Genomic DNA, 19,310 nt, shown 5'->3' on the forward strand with positions numbered 1-19,310 from the left:
TCCTAGTTGCACCTTATTTTCTCCATTGAGACAACCCCCCCCCCCCCACACACACACACACCCACACCCAGTATGAGTAGGAGTGGAGTACTATATTTCTTTGACACCCAGAGATTAACTTGTATTGGTTTGTAGCTTTACCTGTGTGGAGAAGGATAAGTTAAAAGTAAAAGCATGGAGAGTCCTGTGTTTCTAAACCTGTAAAATGAAATGCGCCATAAAGAGATTTAGGCATGTGTCGATAATCTGGAATCTACAACATGCATGATATTGTTATCAAGGACATGTCAAAATACCATCATCACCCTTACTTTCCATTCTGGAGAAGGCTGCAGATGGAGCTGCCATTTTTGGGCCCGTGTTTCTGCTGCTGAGATAAAGCCTGTCTCATTCACAAGGCAGTGTAAAGATTTGGTTTAAAAAACAAAACCTTTCTTTTACAGTTCTTTGGTTTTGAGAAAAACATGATGGAGCATCAGATATCCAGATATCCATCCCAGAGAGGGCAATCCTATAGTTCTGTTCACCAGATGAGAATTTCATGAGAGCCCAAAAAACATGGCAGTCCGAACACTCAATTATGAGGAATGATTTTTAGCAATGTAGAAATTAAAGGGTTTGTTTGAAAGCCGAGATGTGTGAGTCATAAGAATGCTTGATACTTGCTATAATTCAGATTTTTTTTTTTTTTGAAGTGGACTAAATGACATTCAGGAGAAATTAAAAGCAAGTAATACTACCAAGTAAAAGTACTAATACTATAGATTTATAGCACAAGACAACTAAGTGTAGCGCAGCCTTGTTCAAGGGAAAAAAGTCAAGAAATTGACTTTAAAATCTTTTTAAAATCTGATTCTACACTGGAAAGAGAGCAAACTGGCAAATGATTACCAGCTTGCTAACATTATATTATCATTCATTAATAGCCAGGTCAACTTTAGTTATTATTTAATAATAGCCAGTTAAATATTAAATCGCAAATAATGAAATTTAGCTCAAATATAATAAAGATTACAAATAGCTCCAACCCCAAGTTTTTTTGCCGAAGTCCTGGGATCCATATTGAGCTTAAATAATGATATTAAATGTTCAGTTATACTGCAAAAATAAATTCTATAACCTAAAAATGTTTGAACTTGACTGTGCGTACTATATATTATTTTAAGAAATAAAATATTGGGGTAACATTGCAGCAACTCGTGATTAATGGTGAAATGAAGTTTTAATATTGGCACATGTCTATTTCTCTAGAGTAAAGATTTAGTTTCCAAGAACTTTATCATCATTTGCCTAAGCTCCTTATACGATGAAATTCTTACTTTGCTCATTCTCACGTATACTACAGTAGAAATAATAATAACAAATAAAAATTAAAGGCTAGTGTTAAAATTGTATGCTATATTGGCCAGCGTCAATATATTGCACAATTTTTTAACACTGGTCTTTATTTTATTTTGAACGTAGAGTTTAGGAATTGGTTTAATTCAATTGTTCTCCAGGAAATACAGTTTCCTAACAACACTTAGGGAGCACTGATGAGAGCTTAATAATTGCATCCTGACAAAATTGGTCTTTTAAACCTGTTTCTGCAAATAATTGAAAAGGTGACTTTTCACAAAGTTTTTTTTTGTGTATGCACTTTATGGGATGTTTTTATTTTTTTATCGAAAGTCTTTAAATTTGAACATTTAAAAAAAAAATGTATTTCTGTTGATTCTTATTTTTAAAAAGTTGGCAAATAATACTGTTATATATTATCCTAATTTCTTAAGGATGGCTTTCACTTTTTTCACTGTGTTGATTATCAGATATATGTATTTGCTGCAAGTTTGGGAAGAACAAAACGGTCCTGTTTGTCCATCTTTTTCTGTAAAGAAAAAGTAAGTTTGGATTTGCTGCTAGTTATGCTTAAGTTAGGAATTTGTGGCCTTTTAAATTACTATTTTTTTAATACATGCTATGCTTTCATGACATTGCATACATAACCATTTCTATGCCAATAGAGAGCGTTTATACTGGATGAGTTTATGTGGGGAGAAAAAAGTTCTTGTTCCATATTGGTCTTCAGTGTCTATTGTGTTAAAGAGTGAAACAGAAGCATAAACGGATTTGCAACTTTGAAAGTAGTTTTATCATCAATGTATGATTTGAGCAGAACTAACTCACCATGTAATTCATTATAACCAAATCAAAGATATAGTCACTTTTTTAGAACAAAACTTAATATCTTATAACGTACTTACTATTGCTTAATATGTATTAAACCATTCTCGAGTGACTGTTCCTGCGTCATTTCCTACTTTTACCATGTAAACCCAGTATCTTAGTAAGCAGTGTGTGTAAACGTCACATGTATGCAGTAGTCATGTTGGTTTTGTAAACTCGGTACTAAAAACGATACAAAGACGCTAGTGTCTAGAGGTGCTAATACATTATACTGCATTTTGTGCCATTTATCTTGTCTGTAACAGAGCAAAAATAAGATTCATTTTAATAGCAAACTAAATTAAACAATATACCAAAACCTCAAAGTGCTTGTTTTTATTTTGAGCTTAAATATATTTTATGTATTCTATTTACTGTGTGTATGTGTGTGTACATCTGTATATCATTTTCTTACCCTTTCTCATTGTGCTAATTTGAGGTGGACAATATTGACAAACATAGTTTTATGTAATGTTCTACAAAGATTATTACCACTGAAAATTAAGGAACATAATTTTTTATTTCTTACATCCTGCATAGATTATATTAAGATTCAGTACTAATTTAATCTCTAACCTACCTGTAATCAGTTTCTAATTATTATTACTAATATTGATGTCTTAGAAAATTGTATTGTGGCATAGTTTATCACAATATTGATATTATATTGTCATAGTGCTAATCATAATGCCATAATAGAAATAACAGGTTTATGGAGAATATTGTGCAATTTAATTCTAATTACTGTAGATGATATACATTGTTAACAGTAATAACAGTAAAGATATTATCTTAATACCTATTTATAATTTAAATATTCATTTATCTTAATTAAGCCAGAGATTTTAATGACTTTCCTGCAGAGTAAAAAATAAGATATGAGAACTGAACTAAGCTGAAATGAAATTACTGACATTAATTGGCAAAGTGTTTTTTAAATTTCATAAGTTATAACAAAAGTCTGCACTGTGACGAAATGAAAATATTTTTTATCTTACCCTCCATTTAGAAAATCTGACATCGATAATAACACAATGGGGACATTGTTAACTTACTAATAAAACATGCAAGTTGATAAAATGTAACAGCAGAACTTTGCTACAGACAGCACACCTGATTATTCTGGGTTTTCATACCTTTATTCAGTTTAAGCACACGCAATCAGCAATGAACAGTGCTGACACTCGGGTCTCCAGGTACCATAAGTTCTTGTTGGTGCCAAACTTGAGATGATAATAAAAAAAACATGCATCTAAAACTGGTCAATGGAAAAGCACAGTTCCAGTTTTTTTAGTGCTTTTATTCTCATATATCACACTCGGTCTGATAAAACCAAACTTTATTAGAAAAAAACAAACAAACAAACATTGGGTGTCAAGTGAACACAAACAGTTGTGCCGTTGGTTTCATGTTTCACATTTTAGTGAGTCTCAATGTGTTGAGACGAACACCCAACACTGTAGCACCTGAAGCGTAGCGAATCTCTCTCAGGATACCGTTCCACTTCCTCTCACTTTCATCATACCTGCAAAAAAGTATATGATGTCACTTGTAGAAATTTCCACTCTTATATTATGGATTGTCAAAATGCTTTTGATGTTCACCTGTTGTTATTAGAATGATAAATATACATTCAGAGAAAATCAAACTGAACTGAAAATCAAAACAAATGCTGCTCCATTCTTCAGTACTGTCACCATTATACCCCCAAAACATGCATACATGTTCAATTAGGTTCAACTTTGTCATTGTCAGAGTACAAGTAAAGAGGCTATGAGGTGCAGTAATGTCTTCATAATGACAAGCATGTAAAGATGCCTCCTAATCTTAATTGGTTGGAGGTTGTTGGTCTACGTAATTCGGATTTTTTTTCCACTTTAAAGAGCCTGGGGTGCTTTCTCCTTGATACATATTTTATTGGCAGCTGCTAGATAGAGATTGGCCAATGATTGCATAGTTTTCTGATTTAAAAATCTTTGAAGTCAACTTTAAGTCACAATAAATTTGCCCTTATGTGCTTCAGACAATTTGACCCGATACTCTACCTCCAAATGTCATTCATCTCTCTTGGTGTGAGCTCCTCACAGTTTTCACTTGGAAACATTGCGAAGCCACCCACAGCGTAGATGCCATTACCCACTGTGATCAGACTGAGGGAGCTGCGCTCCTGAGGAAACTCGACAAACTCAGACCACCTACAAAAAAAATTCTTTAATCAGTCATTCAAGCTACTTATATTTGGATTAGATGCCAACCTTCATGACTTTGGCCTTAGTATGAGTACAATATTATGTCAGTATTTTTAAGTCATTTTGTTGCTCTGACTTGTTTGATTTAATGTCGTAAACCTCCATGGTGCCAGTGAGGCCAGTGTCTGTAACACCTCCAGCCACGTAGATCTTGTCCTTATAAACAGTGACCCCAAACAACGATCGTTCAGTCTTCAGTGGTGCAAGATCCTTCCATTCACCTTTCTTTGTGTCATAAGCACAAACTTTGTTCAAGCACTGTCTACAAGCATGACAAGAAGACTTGTGTCAGAATGAACAAAGATTAGGAAATTAACGACTTTAGTTCGAGAAGAACTTACTTGCTGTCTCCTTTTCCTCCTATTACATACACAATTCCATCTTGAGACACTGTTCCATGGGCATATACCGCATAGGGAAGTGGAACGGACTCTCCCCATTTTAAAGATCTTGATTGAAATGAAAGAAATGATAATATGCTTGAAGTGATCACATCATGAGGCATATTTCTGTAACGTTAAATACTCACTGTCTGTCATAAACTAGGACTGAATCCAAAGTTTGTTCTCCTTCCTTTAACTCTTTCCCACCTATTACAAAGATGGAGTTCTCCGCTTCACCCATGCCAAACAGGAAACGTGGTGAGGGCATGGGGGGCATTCCAAGCCAATCTGAACTTGCAGGGTCAAACTGTTAGGGATAAAAGTTGATTGTCATGCCAACATCATTGTTTATGTATGTCATATGGAAACAATTACAATTATGGTGATTTTGTGTGTGCTTACAATCATACATATTGATGAATAAATTAATAGGTTGAACAAACCTTACCATAGGTGTTGGGGTCAATGGGAAGCATCTTAAATGTTTTCTACATTTTCTAAGCTAATCTAATATCTGTTATTGGGTCTGTACCTGTAAAAAGTATGAGTTAAGCTGTTCCTCTTCACTCTGTTCATTGAAGAAAATCCCACCAATCACAAAGATCTGGTTCTCTTTGGTTACAATGCTGCAGTGATTTTTTGGAATCTGACTGGATATTGATGCCACATAGCAGTCATTTCCTGTAGGGTCGTAAGCCACTGAACTTGTGTCATTTATCATCAATATTAAGTCTCTGAGGAACATGCCAGATCTTAAATTATCATTCAGGATTCCAGGAAGTAACTCTTCCTGATCTTCTTCCTCTTCGCCATCTTCCTCTGTTTTCTTCTCCTTGCTTTTCTCATTTGTCATGGTCTTCTTGACCTCTGGAAGCTTCCCAGCATGAGCATCTTTGACCAGCTGCAGTTTCTTAGTAATTTCTGGGTTAGATCGCAGCCACTCGTGTTGCTCCACCTGCTCTGCAAAATAATCCTCGGGGATGAGTCGGAAGCGCACACAGTCCAGTAATGTCGGGAGTTCCTCGAGACGCTTGTCCTTGTCGCAGCCCACCCATTTGATCAGAGCCTCAAATACGGCCTGCTCTGTTTCCACATTCAATGAGTCCGAGGCTAAGATGGCGGCTAACTCACTGGGACTTAGATGTAGGAACTCCTCATCTCGTGTGATCAGCTGAAAACGCTCACAGGCAAAATTACGGGCTGAGACAGCCAACCGAGGACAGTCGAGCATCAATCCCAGGCGAAAGATGGCTAGGCAGTTGCTCAAGCTCAAGCGCTTCTGGAGGAAAGAGACACACACTGTGAAAATGGAAGGGATCTGGAGCATGTTGGCAAGAGCAAAGATGTCTTGGACATTCTGCTCAGTCACATTGATGCTTGATGTGTAGAGGTATTTCAGAATCATACCCATGACACCAGGTTCAACATCCTCCAGGACAATCTCACGCTGTTTGCTTGCTTCTACGCCTGATTTAAAAAATGCCCGGAAGTAGGAGCTACAAGCAGCCAGCACCAAGCGATGGCAGGGGAACTCCTTGTCCTTGATCTTCAGCACGCAGTCCACCATGGTGTCATTTTCTAGCAGGTCACAGAGGCCATCCTGCAGCAGTGTTTGCTGGTACATTCGAGGCTCCTCCATGGGGTCTATCGGCAGAGCCATGGTTGCTTGAATTCTACCAGTTTTTCAGGCAGTGCTTATCCCAGCTCTGCTTCTGGCAGTGTCCAATCCAGAAAAATGAGGCAGGGCCTGGTTAGCAGACTTCCTCAGCTGTCCCAACACTTCAACCAAACTCTATCTAGAAGCCTATTTATAGGTTCAGCCCTCACCGGGTGTGGAGGCTATTCTGGTACATAAGAGATACAAGAACAACAGCTGACACACTGCCTCCTATGAGGCAGCAGCTTTTCTTGAATCATAAGGACACGGGGCTGATAGGTGAGATCAGTGGTTTTAACAGTGCTACCCATTGCACTCTTAATACCATTCTCAATATGTACCTTTAGAAAAAAGTTTCCATCCATTACTCTAAAGGGGAACCTTCTGTGGGTAGTACATGGTGTACAACGTAGGGTTTCCTTTCAGAGTAGATTCCAAGTAGAATCATTTCATAAAGCTGGAACTTAGCTATCCTTAACTATCCTTAACTGTAAGAACCATCAAATAACCTTTTTAATATGTGTCCAATGTTATACCATACAGTCTTAGAAAATTAAATTAAATCTAGAACCCTGAAGGTTTTTAAGTTCATCTCTCTGGTGGAATACAACAGAATGTTCCCTTTTGTGATGTTTCAGAGCAAACACCTTAAGAAACTAGTAACTCTTAACTCTCTAAAGAACTCTTGAGGAACTCTTCCCTTCCCTTTCGGATTAGTTTCACTATAGTCAATGAATCATTCATAGTGCTTACTGTATAATGTGCTTTTAGATTTAATTTGTTTTTTTAAACCTTCTGGGTCTCAAACAGTTTCTCTTTTAGTTTATTTCCACTTATTCTATTGATTTTTATTTAGGTTTTTTTTTTAAATATATTTTAGTTATTTAATATTTTCTCCTTTTCCATCTTTTTGGAACATTACAGTTTCCACAATCCTACTTTAAAAACAAGGCTACACTAGCCTTACACTAGTAAATGTGTAACATTTCTTCTAATGTATGAATCATTTCCATTGATCTCAGGGTTAATCAGCTGTTTTTGGTGGTCAAAAAATAGTGTGTAGGTTTGGATAACTGAGTCAGCTGGTAAGCTGTAAGTCTTTATTTTGCTTTAGAACTAACGAAACTAGAGAAAGTGAAATCATACAGTACAAATCTAGTATTTTTTCCAGAAAATTACCAGAAATCTGATGTTTTTTTTTTTCCCCCACAGAATCTCTCAATAACAGCCATTAGGAAAAAAAAGAGAACATCCTATGTTAGAATATCCTATATAGATTTTTCACACAAGGGGAAAAATTGGGAGTAAATATGAAAAGAAAAAAAAAATCACGTCAAAATTATAAATCCATATGTTTTTTTCGATTTTAGTAAAATTTTTGTCGTGAAGTTTAGCTAGTTTACACGAAAATGCTGAGTCATACCATGTACTGTATGATATAAATGTATATAATGTAAGAAGATTAATCTCACTCCTGGTACAAAAGAATGAAGAGAATTTTATACAAAAAAATTTTTCCAGAGCAGCTGAACATGAACAGAGAGAGAGAGAGAGCGAGAGAGACTGTGTGCTTATATGCTTACAGAAGTCTACAGAAATACTACACAGTGTGAAGAGATGAACAATCTCATGAATATGAGTGATTATATGAATCACTCAGTTTGATTTGGGATTTGTTGCTATAGAAGCAGGATGATGTGTCAGATGACAATACAACAAATAGCTGGTCATATAATATTAGAGCAGGTTTCTGTCATGCTCTACTCATGGGAACTTACACCATAAATAGTGAAATGATTCCTCTAGGGCTGACATTTTCAGTTTTTTTATTTCTTAAAGCAAACTGGTAATATACACATTAACACACAACACTCATATATTTAAGCACTTGGAAACATTTTCAGTCTTTTTATTTCTTAGAGCAAGAGTTTATGTACAGATATGAGAGTTCTTTCAAAGCATTTGCAGTAAACAGTGCCATCATGTAAGAGCTGCAATTATAAATTGCTAATTACGCATGCTAATTGTGTCTATTAACTGTGAGCAAACTTGCTTATCTTTAAGGTTTATTACAATGTTATTGTGTATTTGTTCTGTGTAAAAACCCTTCGTATACATTCTAAGTTATGTAATACTGTGTTGTTGTTTTTTCATTTTTTTGCAATATGCAACTCAAACCCATAAAAATAGTCTAACCGTGTAATGTCTTCCTACTCTGACTTTTCCTTGTTGGGGTCCGCAGCAGTGGCCTCAGCCTCTGCTTGGGGCTTGATGGTAGTTGGAGCAGGAACGGGGGCAGGAGGAGGTACAGGATCAGGGTCATCAATCAAAGCCTGCTTCCTTTCTCTCTCTTTTATTATCTGCACCAAGCAATAGGTCACAAACATCACAGTGATGGTGGATAAAGGGAAACCTATAAGAAGGAGAAAGGTTCGATTTTAGCTTGCACAGGTACACTATGATTAAAAGTAAATGTTTGGGACATGTATTGAATCTCATTCTCTCAGGACACAGGCTGTAATGCATTTTAAGCTCACCATGCAAAAAATAAGAGAAAACCTTAGAAAACTGTATAACTCCAAATAGGATTTATAAACTTAAGTGCTGAAAGTAATCCTCTTACATTTTACTAGTTAGTTTCTGTTATTATTCTAAAATGAATATATAGTTACTTTATTATATACAGTGCATACGGAAAGTATTCACAGCGCTTCACTTTTCCCACATTTTTTTTTATGTTACAGCCTTATTCCAAAATGGATTAAATTCATTATTTTCCTCAAAATTCTACAAACATTACCCAATAATGACAACGTGAAAGAAGTTTGTTTGAAATCTTTGCAAATTCATTAAAAATAAAAAACAAAAAAGCACATTTACATAAGTATTCACAGCCTTTGCTCAATACTTTGTTGAAGCACCTTTGGCACCAATTACAGCCACAAGTCTTTTTGAGTATGATGCTACAAGCTTGGCACACCTGTTTTTGGGAAGTTTCTCCCATTCTTCTTTGAGGGACCTCTCAAGCTCCATCAGGTCGGATTGGGAGTGTCAGTGCACAGCCATTTTCAGATCTCTCCAGAGATGTTCAATCGGGTTCAAGTCTGGGCTCTGGCTGGGCCACTCAAGGACATTCACAGAGTTGTCCTGTAACCACTCCTTTGTAACCACTCCTCCTGTGTGCTTAGGGTCGTTGTCCTGTTGGAAGATGAACCTTCACCCCAGTCTGAGGCCCAGAGCGCTCTGGAGCAGGTTTTCATCAAGGATGTCTCTGTACATTGCTGCATTCATCTTTCCCTCGATTCTGACTAGTCTCCCAGTTCCTGCCGCTGAAAAACATCCCCACAGTATGATGCTGCCACCACCATGCAGCATGAGTGGTGCCTGGTTTCCTCCAGACATGACGCTTGCCATTCAGGCCAAAGAGTTTAATCTTTGTTTCATCATACCAGAGAATTTTGTTTCTCATGGTCTGAGAGTCTTCCAGGCAGGCTGTCATGTGCCTTTTACTGAGGAGTGGCTTCCGTCTGGCCACTCTACCATATAGGCCTGATTGGTGGAGTGCAGCAGAGATGGTTGTTCTTCTGGAAGGTTCTCCTCTCTCTACAGAGACACGCTGGAGCTCTGTCAGAGTGACCATCAGGTTTTTGGTCACCTCCCTGACTAAGGCCCTTCTCCCCCGATCACTCAGTTTGGCCGGGCGGCCAGCTCTAGGAAGAGTCCTGGTGGTTCCAAACTTCTTCCATTTACGGATGATGGAGGCCACTGTGCTCATTGGGACCTTCAATGCTGCAGAAATGTTTCTGTACCCTTCCCAGATCTGTGCCTCGATGCATTCCTGTCTCGGAGGTCTACAGACAATTCCTAGGACTTCATGGCTTGGTTTGTGCTCTGACATGCATTGTTAACTGTGGGACCTTATATAGACAGGTGTGTGCCTTTCCAAATCATGTCCAATCAACTGAATTTACCACAGGTGGACTCCAATCAAGTTGTAAAAACATCTCAGGGATGATCAGTGAAAACAGGATGCACCTGAGCTCAATTTTGAGTGTCAAGGCTGTGAATACTTATATACATATGCCTTTTTTGTTTTTTATTTTTAATAAATTTGCAAAGATTTCAAACAAACTTCTTTCATGTTGTCATTATGGAGAATTGTTTGTAGAATTTTGAGGAACATAATTAATTTAATCCATTTTGGAATAAGGCTGTAACATAACAAAATGTGGGAAAAGTGAAGCGCTGTGAATACTTTCCGGATGCACTGTATATATTACTATACTATAAAGTTACTAAACATATTATAATGCAAGTTTTTGATACTGAGACATTCAGAAAGCATTGATTGTAGCTTTACCTGCAGGTTAAACCATGTACGTTATTAGACCATGAATTCAAACAGCTACTTACAGATTTACATGGACACACATTCGAAAGGTTTTTACCTTTCAGCAATAACCTCTTGGCAACAAGATTCGCAAAGTCAAGACTGTTGATGACCAGGATGTTGTACAGGACGATACTCCAGAAGTTGAAGGTATTAAACACAGCTCTAATTCTGCGAGACATGGATTCTGACATTGCCGTCTGGGGCAGAAAAATTCAAGAATACAGTTAACACAGGTCAGCTTAACTCGGGTCAATTTAGGGCTACATGTCTAAAAAATAAATAAATAAATAAATAAATAAAAAGTTTTTTTGCTCAATATTAAATTCACTATTCAGCTAATTTGGTGTATACTAAACAAATAGTTTGATGTTTCAAAATAAGTCACAATAATTGTATCTTTTATATACTGAATAAAACACATTTAGACTAATAACACTATGCACCTAAACATACAGTTCAACAATATTTATGCTTGAGATCATCATCAAATGCCATAATAACACCATATGACTTGAAATGTCTTTAAAAACATATCTAAATTTAGCTAAGGTCCCCAGCATCATCATAATTACAGTTATTCAAATAAGCAAAACCAAAATCTGTGATTGTGATTGAATATGATGGCTGTGGGACAACTTTATTGTCTGTAACCATTAAAACTGTCTTAACACCGCTTCAAAAAGTAAAAAGTAAAAGCACTAAAACAGTAAAAGAACTCAAATAACATTACAAAGTGTTTGAATGCAATAAAAACAAACTGTAAAAGAAAAAAACCTAATATGCAAGAATATGAATAAAGTCGAATGAATGCATACAAATGTTAAAAACTTTAATATTGTTTCCACAGCTGTGGCTGGTTACGAGCTTGATCAAAATAATAAATCTGTAATCCAGCCTTGATTGCTGTTTTAGACCTCCTTTAAGTTAATTCAATAAGAAGCACCGTTTGTAATGATTTCTATACACTACAGGGTGTAAATCTGCCTTTTGTCATGTGTATGTGTTCATGATCACTATATTAACCATCTCTCTAGTGTTTCCTTCCTCCACTTCGTCCATGCTCTTACCTCAATGGTAAAGAAGGGCTCCATGGAGAAGAACTTGGCCATCCACAGCTCAAAGTTGAGGCCAAAGCAGTTGAAGAAAGCCCAGATGAGGACAACCCAGCCCGGACCGAGCCACAGCGCCGTGATGCCGTACGTGCAGAGTGAGGCGACCAACTCATCCAGCACATTATCATGTTTACCACCGAGGTAATTATACACATACCTGCAAAGTTCACTTTCAACTGAATGCTGCAGTTTTACACACTGCATCACTGCAAAGTAATTCAAACAGCAGATACTGTATATACAGTACAGTCGAGTGCAAAAGTCTGCACACCCTCACCACAAAATGAAGTTGTTTTTAAACACTGCCACGTTCGGATCAAGTTTGTGGACCAATAGGGTCATAGCAAACCTTTTACAAAATATTCTTCTGTCGTATATTTTAGATTAGTTTTCTTGTTGTTGGTTGAATTTCTTTTTAGCATTTTGGAAGTCATTCTTTTGTAAAATTGTAAAACAGAGACTATAATAAATAAGATGGGGAATGCAAACATTTGCAATCAGATGTATGTAGATATCCCTTGAAAATATTTAGATATCTACCTATTTTTACAGTTTATAGAAGACATTTACATTTACGCATTTATTGGGAGAAATAGTACAACTTTGTTGAAATTAATTAAATAAGATAATTTGTTTGTTCTTATTAACTGAAATAGCACTAGAGACAATAATGCATACAGTGTTAAAGCATGGATTACTGTCCTGTGTTCTCACGCAGCGCCACTTCCAATACGCTCCCATGTTAATCAGTGTCGCATTTTAAATGTAGTGGAAACTGTTGCTTCACTTTGGCTGAGCTTTCTAGCTAGAAACAATACAGAATAGAAAATCCCTGCTATAATATGCCCATAATCTAGGCAGCACATGCGTTAATAGCATGTTAAGGCACACTCTGGCCTTAATATGCAAGCATTTACAGTAGGGCATCATAGCAATGTGAAAAAATAAATAAAATACGTCATTTACATTCATTTCAACTTCATATAATGGTTTCTCAAACAGATAGAAAAATGGATTGTATGGAACTCTGACTCTGTGGTAATTTAAAAACACATTACAGATGCAGAAGATGATTTACTGAGACTTACTTGCAGAGCCAGTCATTGATTCCTCGATCAAAGTGCCTTTAGAAAGAAAGGAAATGTTCATATTTCGTGTTTAGTGAACACATTAAACAAGTGAATAAAAGTGAACGAGGTGTGCACTGACGTTTCAGAGAAGACATAGAGCATCGTGATGCATTTGGGAGGTTTGGGAGGATCCAGGTGGTCCAGTCGAGACACTGTGTTTACAACGCCAAACATCACGGCGGCTTTCACCCAGTCGTACACCAGATTCATATACGCCAAACCCGCTGGGATGGGGGATACGATAAAGCAACGGCGTTAGGGATATGATCATTTAAAGCATTAAGTATATTAGAATAGGTCACACATACCGACAGTCCAGTCTGAGAGGTGTTTCAGCAGCTTCATGTCACTTGGAAGGGTCAGAATATACATGAAATGGAAGACGATAGCCACCATGATAATAACTCCCAAGTGTAATAAGGCCTGGATGGAAATGTTCCACATCTCCCGCTCTTTACGGCTCAAGTCTGGATTGTTAGCCTGTTTGGGACAAGAAGACATGACCTTTTGGTGCAGTGACTGAAATAGTAACAAAAAATGAATTAAAATGTATTAAAAATGTGTAAAACTCATCAAAATAACCAAATAAGTTTAAGTTACATAAAACGAGCTTGTAGAAGCAATTCAGCTTGCTTATGTGTGAGGTAGTGCAACAGCACAATGAGTTCTTTGTGTATTTCTATAAAAAAAAAAGAACATTTTTTAAAAATAAAATGAAAGTCAATACCTCAACAGAAAACCATTTTTCAACAAGATCATCTTCATTTTTCTTTCCTCCTTAAAAGGTCTGATAGAATGGACAGCTGATAAACTGCGTACCTGGATATAGAATTTATCGAAGGTCATGATGGGTCCGAAGTAGAAGAAGGGGAGGTAGAAGTTGTACTTGAGCATCTCCAGGATGCTGTAGTGACCCTCCTTCTTCTCGCAGTTCTCCAGAGCGAAGCTCATGCAGCGCATGATTGTGAAGCTGCAGCCGCCATAAAAGAGCACCGGGCGCAGAGCAAAGTCTCCACTCACGAACCCAACCTGCGAATCAGTGACGGCCATGGTCAAACACCTTCCTGGTGGGAATTCTTGACTAGAGGCTAGGATTTGGGAAGGTTATGTGATGTACTGTGTTACATGACAATATACAGTCATATGAGAAGATAGCATGTCATGAGGTCCTGTTTGGAAACCTGACAGATGGACGGCCAGAATATACTGAATATCATTTTTAAAAAATACTCGGGGGGGGGGCGGGACAAGACACGACCACAACATTTTTTAAACTTCATGCCACTAAAGATTTTTGGACTATTTGTGATATCTACCTGCCAGGAAACAAATGGCTCCATCTTAAAAGTGGCGAGTGTGATGAGTCCGGCGGTGAAACAGAGCCATCGGAGCTTGACGAGTGAGATACTATAGAGCAGCACGCAGTGGGACAGGATGAGCATCACGTAGGTCCAACCCATAGTCGTGAGAATGGCAAGAACACCGTACACCATGTAGACCAGAGACCGGTACTGTATGGATGAAGAGATGGTGTGTGAGGGTGCACACTCTGTTATATACGTGTATATTTTAATAAATATGATACCAAATCATTTTAAAAATGAAACTAATCTTAGCTAGGTTACGTACTTCCTGGATAGTCTTAACACAGTTCTACATATAGGTAGCTGGCAAGCCTAGCTAAAGTGGTGTATAATATTGTAAACTAATTCTATCTGCAAAAGAAATAGTAAGAAAGACAAGTAGGATTAAGTGTTAGGATCAAATCTGCAATTGGCTGATCAGATTTTCTGATAATCTCCCCATTTCTGTATCAGTATTCAGATATTTTGTGACCTTTCAACCCTTGTAGCTAACCTCCATTTGTGTGATAATGGCTCGTATGAGACAATTTACATGTACATCAATAATTGCATTATACTGAGTGAACCATAGCCTGTAAACAATTCATGGATGCTTGAGACACACCTGAGGAGCCAGCATGGAGCAAATCTTGGCGAATAAGACATGGCCAGTCAGGGCGAAGACGATGTGCTTGCGGAATGTGGAGAACCACATCATCCACTCTGAATCAGCCGTATCCTTCAGTAAAGAGGTGAATGATTTTAACCAGGGTTCAATTTACAGTTGAGGTCATAAGTTTACATACGCCTTGCAAAATCTGCAAAATGTTAATGATTGTGTTTAAAAATAAGAAGCATCATTAAAATTGCATTTAGTTTTTTATGTAGTCCTGCCCTGAATAAGCTATTTCACATAATAGATGCTTACATATAGTCCACAAGACAAAATAATAACTGAATTTACACAAATGAACCAGTTCAAAAGTTTACACACATTCGATTATTAATACTGTGTCGTTACCTGGATGATCAACGACTGTGGTTATGTTTTGTGATAGTTCTTCACGAGTCCCTTGTTTGTCCTGAGCAGTTAAACTGTCCACTGTTCTTCAGAAAAATCCTCCAGGTCCTGCACATTCTTTGCTTTTCCAGCATCTTCTGCAGATTTGAGCCCTTTCCAACAGTTGCTATATGAGATGTATTGAGATCCATCTTTTCACACTGAGGACAACTGAGGGACTCGTCTCATACACGACTATTACAAAAGGTGCAAACATTCACTGATGCTCAAGAACGCAACACGATACATTAAGAGCCAGGGGGGTGTAAACTTTTGAACAGAATGATCGGTGTAAAGTGTTATTATTTTGTCTTCTAGGAGACATGTAAATATTTTTGTAGCTTCTGAAGGACGGTACTAAATGAAAAAAAATAAGATCTTTAAACAAAATAATAACAATTTACACCGATCATCCTGTTCAAAAGTTTACACCCCCCCTGGCTATTAATGTAGTCTTATTCAGGGCAGTACTAAATAAAAAAAACAAAATGCAATTTTCATGATCCCTCTTATTATTATTATTATTTTTAAATTAGGAACATTTTGCAGATTCTGTAAGGTGCATGTAAACTTATGGCCTCAACTGTACACAAACATGGCTGGCATAGTTAGGGATAGAAAGTGATTGAACCTCACCATTTTTCTGCCAAAGTAGTACCATCCGGGCTGGATGCTGGACTTGAAGGATTTTCGGTTTACATTCGCTTAAAAGGACATCAAAAAAAACAACAATCTAACATAATATCAACAATGTAACATTTCATTCATTATGCTGTAATTTAGCGATATTAACAGCAGAGCAAATTTTGTGTGTATAACATCAGTTGTCATTTGAGAATGATGCCTCGCATACAATTGATATTTTTTCTTTTGCTGTTGTCTTTGAATGCCAATCTTGTTTTTTTTTTTTGGTCATGTTAGTCCAGGACCTCAAACTAACAAACAGCTTTACCATTCTATTTTTCTTTCCTTGCCTAGTATATTAATACTGACACATGATCCGAGCTGCATGGCCTGCATAGCTCTCAGCACCTGGCCCTACTCCACTGCTCTGGCCTTTCAGACAATACAGCAGCTCCATGTGTCCTTCTGGATGGAGAAATAAATAGCTGTATGGAGGGGGAACCGTGCAGGACGATAGCTGACCTGTTGTGGTGGCTGAAAAAGTTTGTGTACTGTTGACATAAGGATAAGCAAAAGAACTTCTTCAGCTTGGTTTGGTCTGATCTGAGAACCCTCTGTGTGTGTGTGTGTGTGTGTGTGTGTGTGTGTGTGTGTGTGTGTGTGTGTGTGTGTTCAGACTTACAGCTGGACACCTCAAAAATCCAGCTAGCAGCCCAGAGCATTGCCATGGACAGCACCACATAATAAAAATAGAGCTCATACTTGGGAAGAGCTGCTTTGATCCCCATCGTGCGTACACACACACACAAAAAATCACACACACCAGGCACCTAAAAAAATACATAAAAAGTACTTAAAAGAATGGAGAAACATTGATATTGAAACACTGAACTCTTTGTAAAATTATTCATCAAAAGACATTTCATTATTTAATTATTAAATCTCCAAAATGCCAGAAAATTCAACATTTAGTGAAATTCCCAGGAATGGACAAATATGCACAGTTTTGTCAGCAAAAATATTCATTAAAAGCCCATGCTTATTATTTAATTACTGAGTTGCTCCTGAAATACTCCATTCATTAGGAATTAATAAACATCTATTGACATCCAGCCAATAAATATCTAGTCAAATGTATTCTGCAGCTACACAAAGGAAATGAAAAAGGACACGTACACTAATGTTTTTCACCTGAAACAAACTTAAAGGGTTGAACTTTTAAGAAAATTATTCCTGCTTTATTGATAGAGTGAAGGTTTGCAGCTTGTCATGTGATTGCTAAGTCCAGAAAAGTCCTCGAGCATTTACACAGGAAGGAAGAATCATTTGTCAAACTGGAGACACTTACACTATACAGCACTCCCTATTTTTAACGGCAGCTCTTTTTGTCTTCTCGATTGTTACATTGATTTAAGCATCACAATCTTTCCAGTGTGTGCTGGTTTTTTTGTAATTTACCATCAGATCTTCACAGCAAAAAAAAAAAAAAGGGTCAAACTGTACATTTGTGTTACTGACATGGTAACAATGCATGCATGGAAAATGAAAGTTAAATTGAACTTATTTTTTCATTGTGTAGTGATGAATATGTATGTGTCATCTGTTAGTAACTCTCCAGTGGTTAAAAGCAGCACCTGCTGTACTAACCTTGAGCAACCTTTAGCAAGTAGGGCGTTTAAATCATCCAAAATCCCCTTGACGCACAAAAACTAGAATACATTCGAAGAGAAATAAATTGGGGGGGATAAAACGTCGAAGGTAAATCTCTAACACATCCAGAGCTGGTGAGGGGAAGCACTGTGGCCCAAGCTGTCAAGCAGGGACAGTTAAAGGTGAACAGTGGTGGGAGACTGGACAATTTCCCTCCCATTTAGGCTATTTTTAATCTCACTGGGATTGAAATAAAAATGAAAATATGGAATCATGACTGGTATCTATGAGGTAGTGTTCTTTACTTTTAAGAAGACATGTTATTAATCATAAATACAGTTAAGGAAAGGTCTATTTATAAAGTTTTGGCTAGTTTTAAATGCTCTGGGAGGGTTTAAGTCCAGTATAGGAACCCTGACGGTGAATGAGGGTGGATTGTGAATCCTTTCAAACCAGTTTGACTTTATGTATAACCTGTCCTTTTCGTATAAATGTATTATTTTATATTATTCAAATTTCATGTAAAGGATATGAAGATGACTGCTAACAGGTGACGGATATTTGCTGATAGACACAAGCATGTGATGGTCAACATGAATCACTTTACTGAGTCGATTCCTTTGAACCGATTCATTTAGGTGAATCAAATTATGTGAAACCCCTACAGTAGCTCGCCTTACCAGACTCTCCACAGATAAGCATGTAGTAATCTTTAACTAGATAAATTAATGCATGCAGTAATCCTCAGCACATCAGGAAATAATAAAGCATATACATTAACAACCTCTGAGTCATATAACTACAGTAGCCATTAAGAATGGTAGTATTTCAGTATTTAGATCTTGTTAATTCTTCATATGATAACGTTAATAAGGTGAACAAGCATTCAAAGCTAAAACATTAACAGCAACACAAAGGCATGTGAACAATAACTAAATAACATTAGCTTCAGGACTCACCGTCTATTAGATACCAACCCACTGTGTTTCTGATATTCTTCGCATGGCTCAATCCATCTGCATTAATCTACCTACGAAAAAAAACAAAACCAGATTTATATAATGACTATAAGTCATAATTCTTTACTACTACTACATAATGTAATAATTCTTACCTATATACTTTACATACCATTAAAATCAAGGAATGTCTGGTGTAAGGTTTGACATGTTCCACCAAAAGCAAGTTTCACCTGAATTTCAAAGGCGTGTTGCACCTTAAAATAACTACGTGACTCATGCTGTGTAGCTGTACCTTAAATTCAACCTTAACATTCCTAAGTGCCCTGTAGATACACCTGCTAGACAAAAAGACAGCTCCTGCTGAGGTTTATTGGAGATGGATTTTACCCATATCGATAGTTCCACTGACCCCCTACACCATGGTGGGAAATGCTTGATCTTGGAGTTACTTGGAATACTTTATGATGACTTGAAGAATCAGGAATATCCCCCGGCTCTGGATTTTATCAACTATATATTTTTTCTAGCATTTTTGTCCATCA

General features: G+C 37.1%; 2 protein-coding genes across 2 annotated transcripts; both read right to left on the reverse strand.

Annotated features, from left to right (window-relative positions):
* Nucleotides 1–3,329: 3,329 nt before the first annotated feature.
* klhl40b (kelch-like family member 40b) lies at nt 3,330–6,738 on the reverse strand. Its single transcript, XM_053611552.1, has 6 exons — nt 5,370–6,738; nt 4,984–5,144; nt 4,796–4,903; nt 4,531–4,716; nt 4,251–4,400; nt 3,330–3,730 (listed from the first exon to the last, which is right to left on the reverse strand). The coding sequence occupies exons 1-6, from the start codon at nt 6,495–6,497 to the stop codon at nt 3,619–3,621; spliced, it is 1,845 nt and encodes a 614-aa protein (XP_053467527.1). The 5' UTR covers nt 6,498–6,738; the 3' UTR covers nt 3,330–3,618.
* Nucleotides 6,739–8,047: 1,309 nt separating this feature from the next.
* hhatlb (hedgehog acyltransferase like, b) lies at nt 8,048–18,971 on the reverse strand. The gene is made up of 12 exons (XM_053612056.1): nt 17,804–18,971; nt 16,839–16,986; nt 16,169–16,236; nt 15,098–15,211; nt 14,446–14,640; nt 13,949–14,158; nt 13,438–13,609; nt 13,209–13,353; nt 13,088–13,123; nt 11,955–12,156; nt 10,943–11,084; nt 8,048–8,907 (listed from the first exon to the last, which is right to left on the reverse strand). Exons 2-12 carry the CDS (start codon nt 16,942–16,944, stop codon nt 8,705–8,707), a joined length of 1,593 nt encoding a protein of 530 aa, XP_053468031.1. The 5' UTR covers nt 16,945–16,986; nt 17,804–18,971; the 3' UTR covers nt 8,048–8,704.
* Nucleotides 18,972–19,310: the final 339 nt, after the last annotated feature.

This window comes from Ictalurus furcatus, chromosome 23 (assembly GCF_023375685.1).
Source record: "Ictalurus furcatus strain D&B chromosome 23, Billie_1.0, whole genome shotgun sequence".
NCBI lineage: Eukaryota > Metazoa > Chordata > Actinopteri > Siluriformes > Ictaluridae > Ictalurus > Ictalurus furcatus.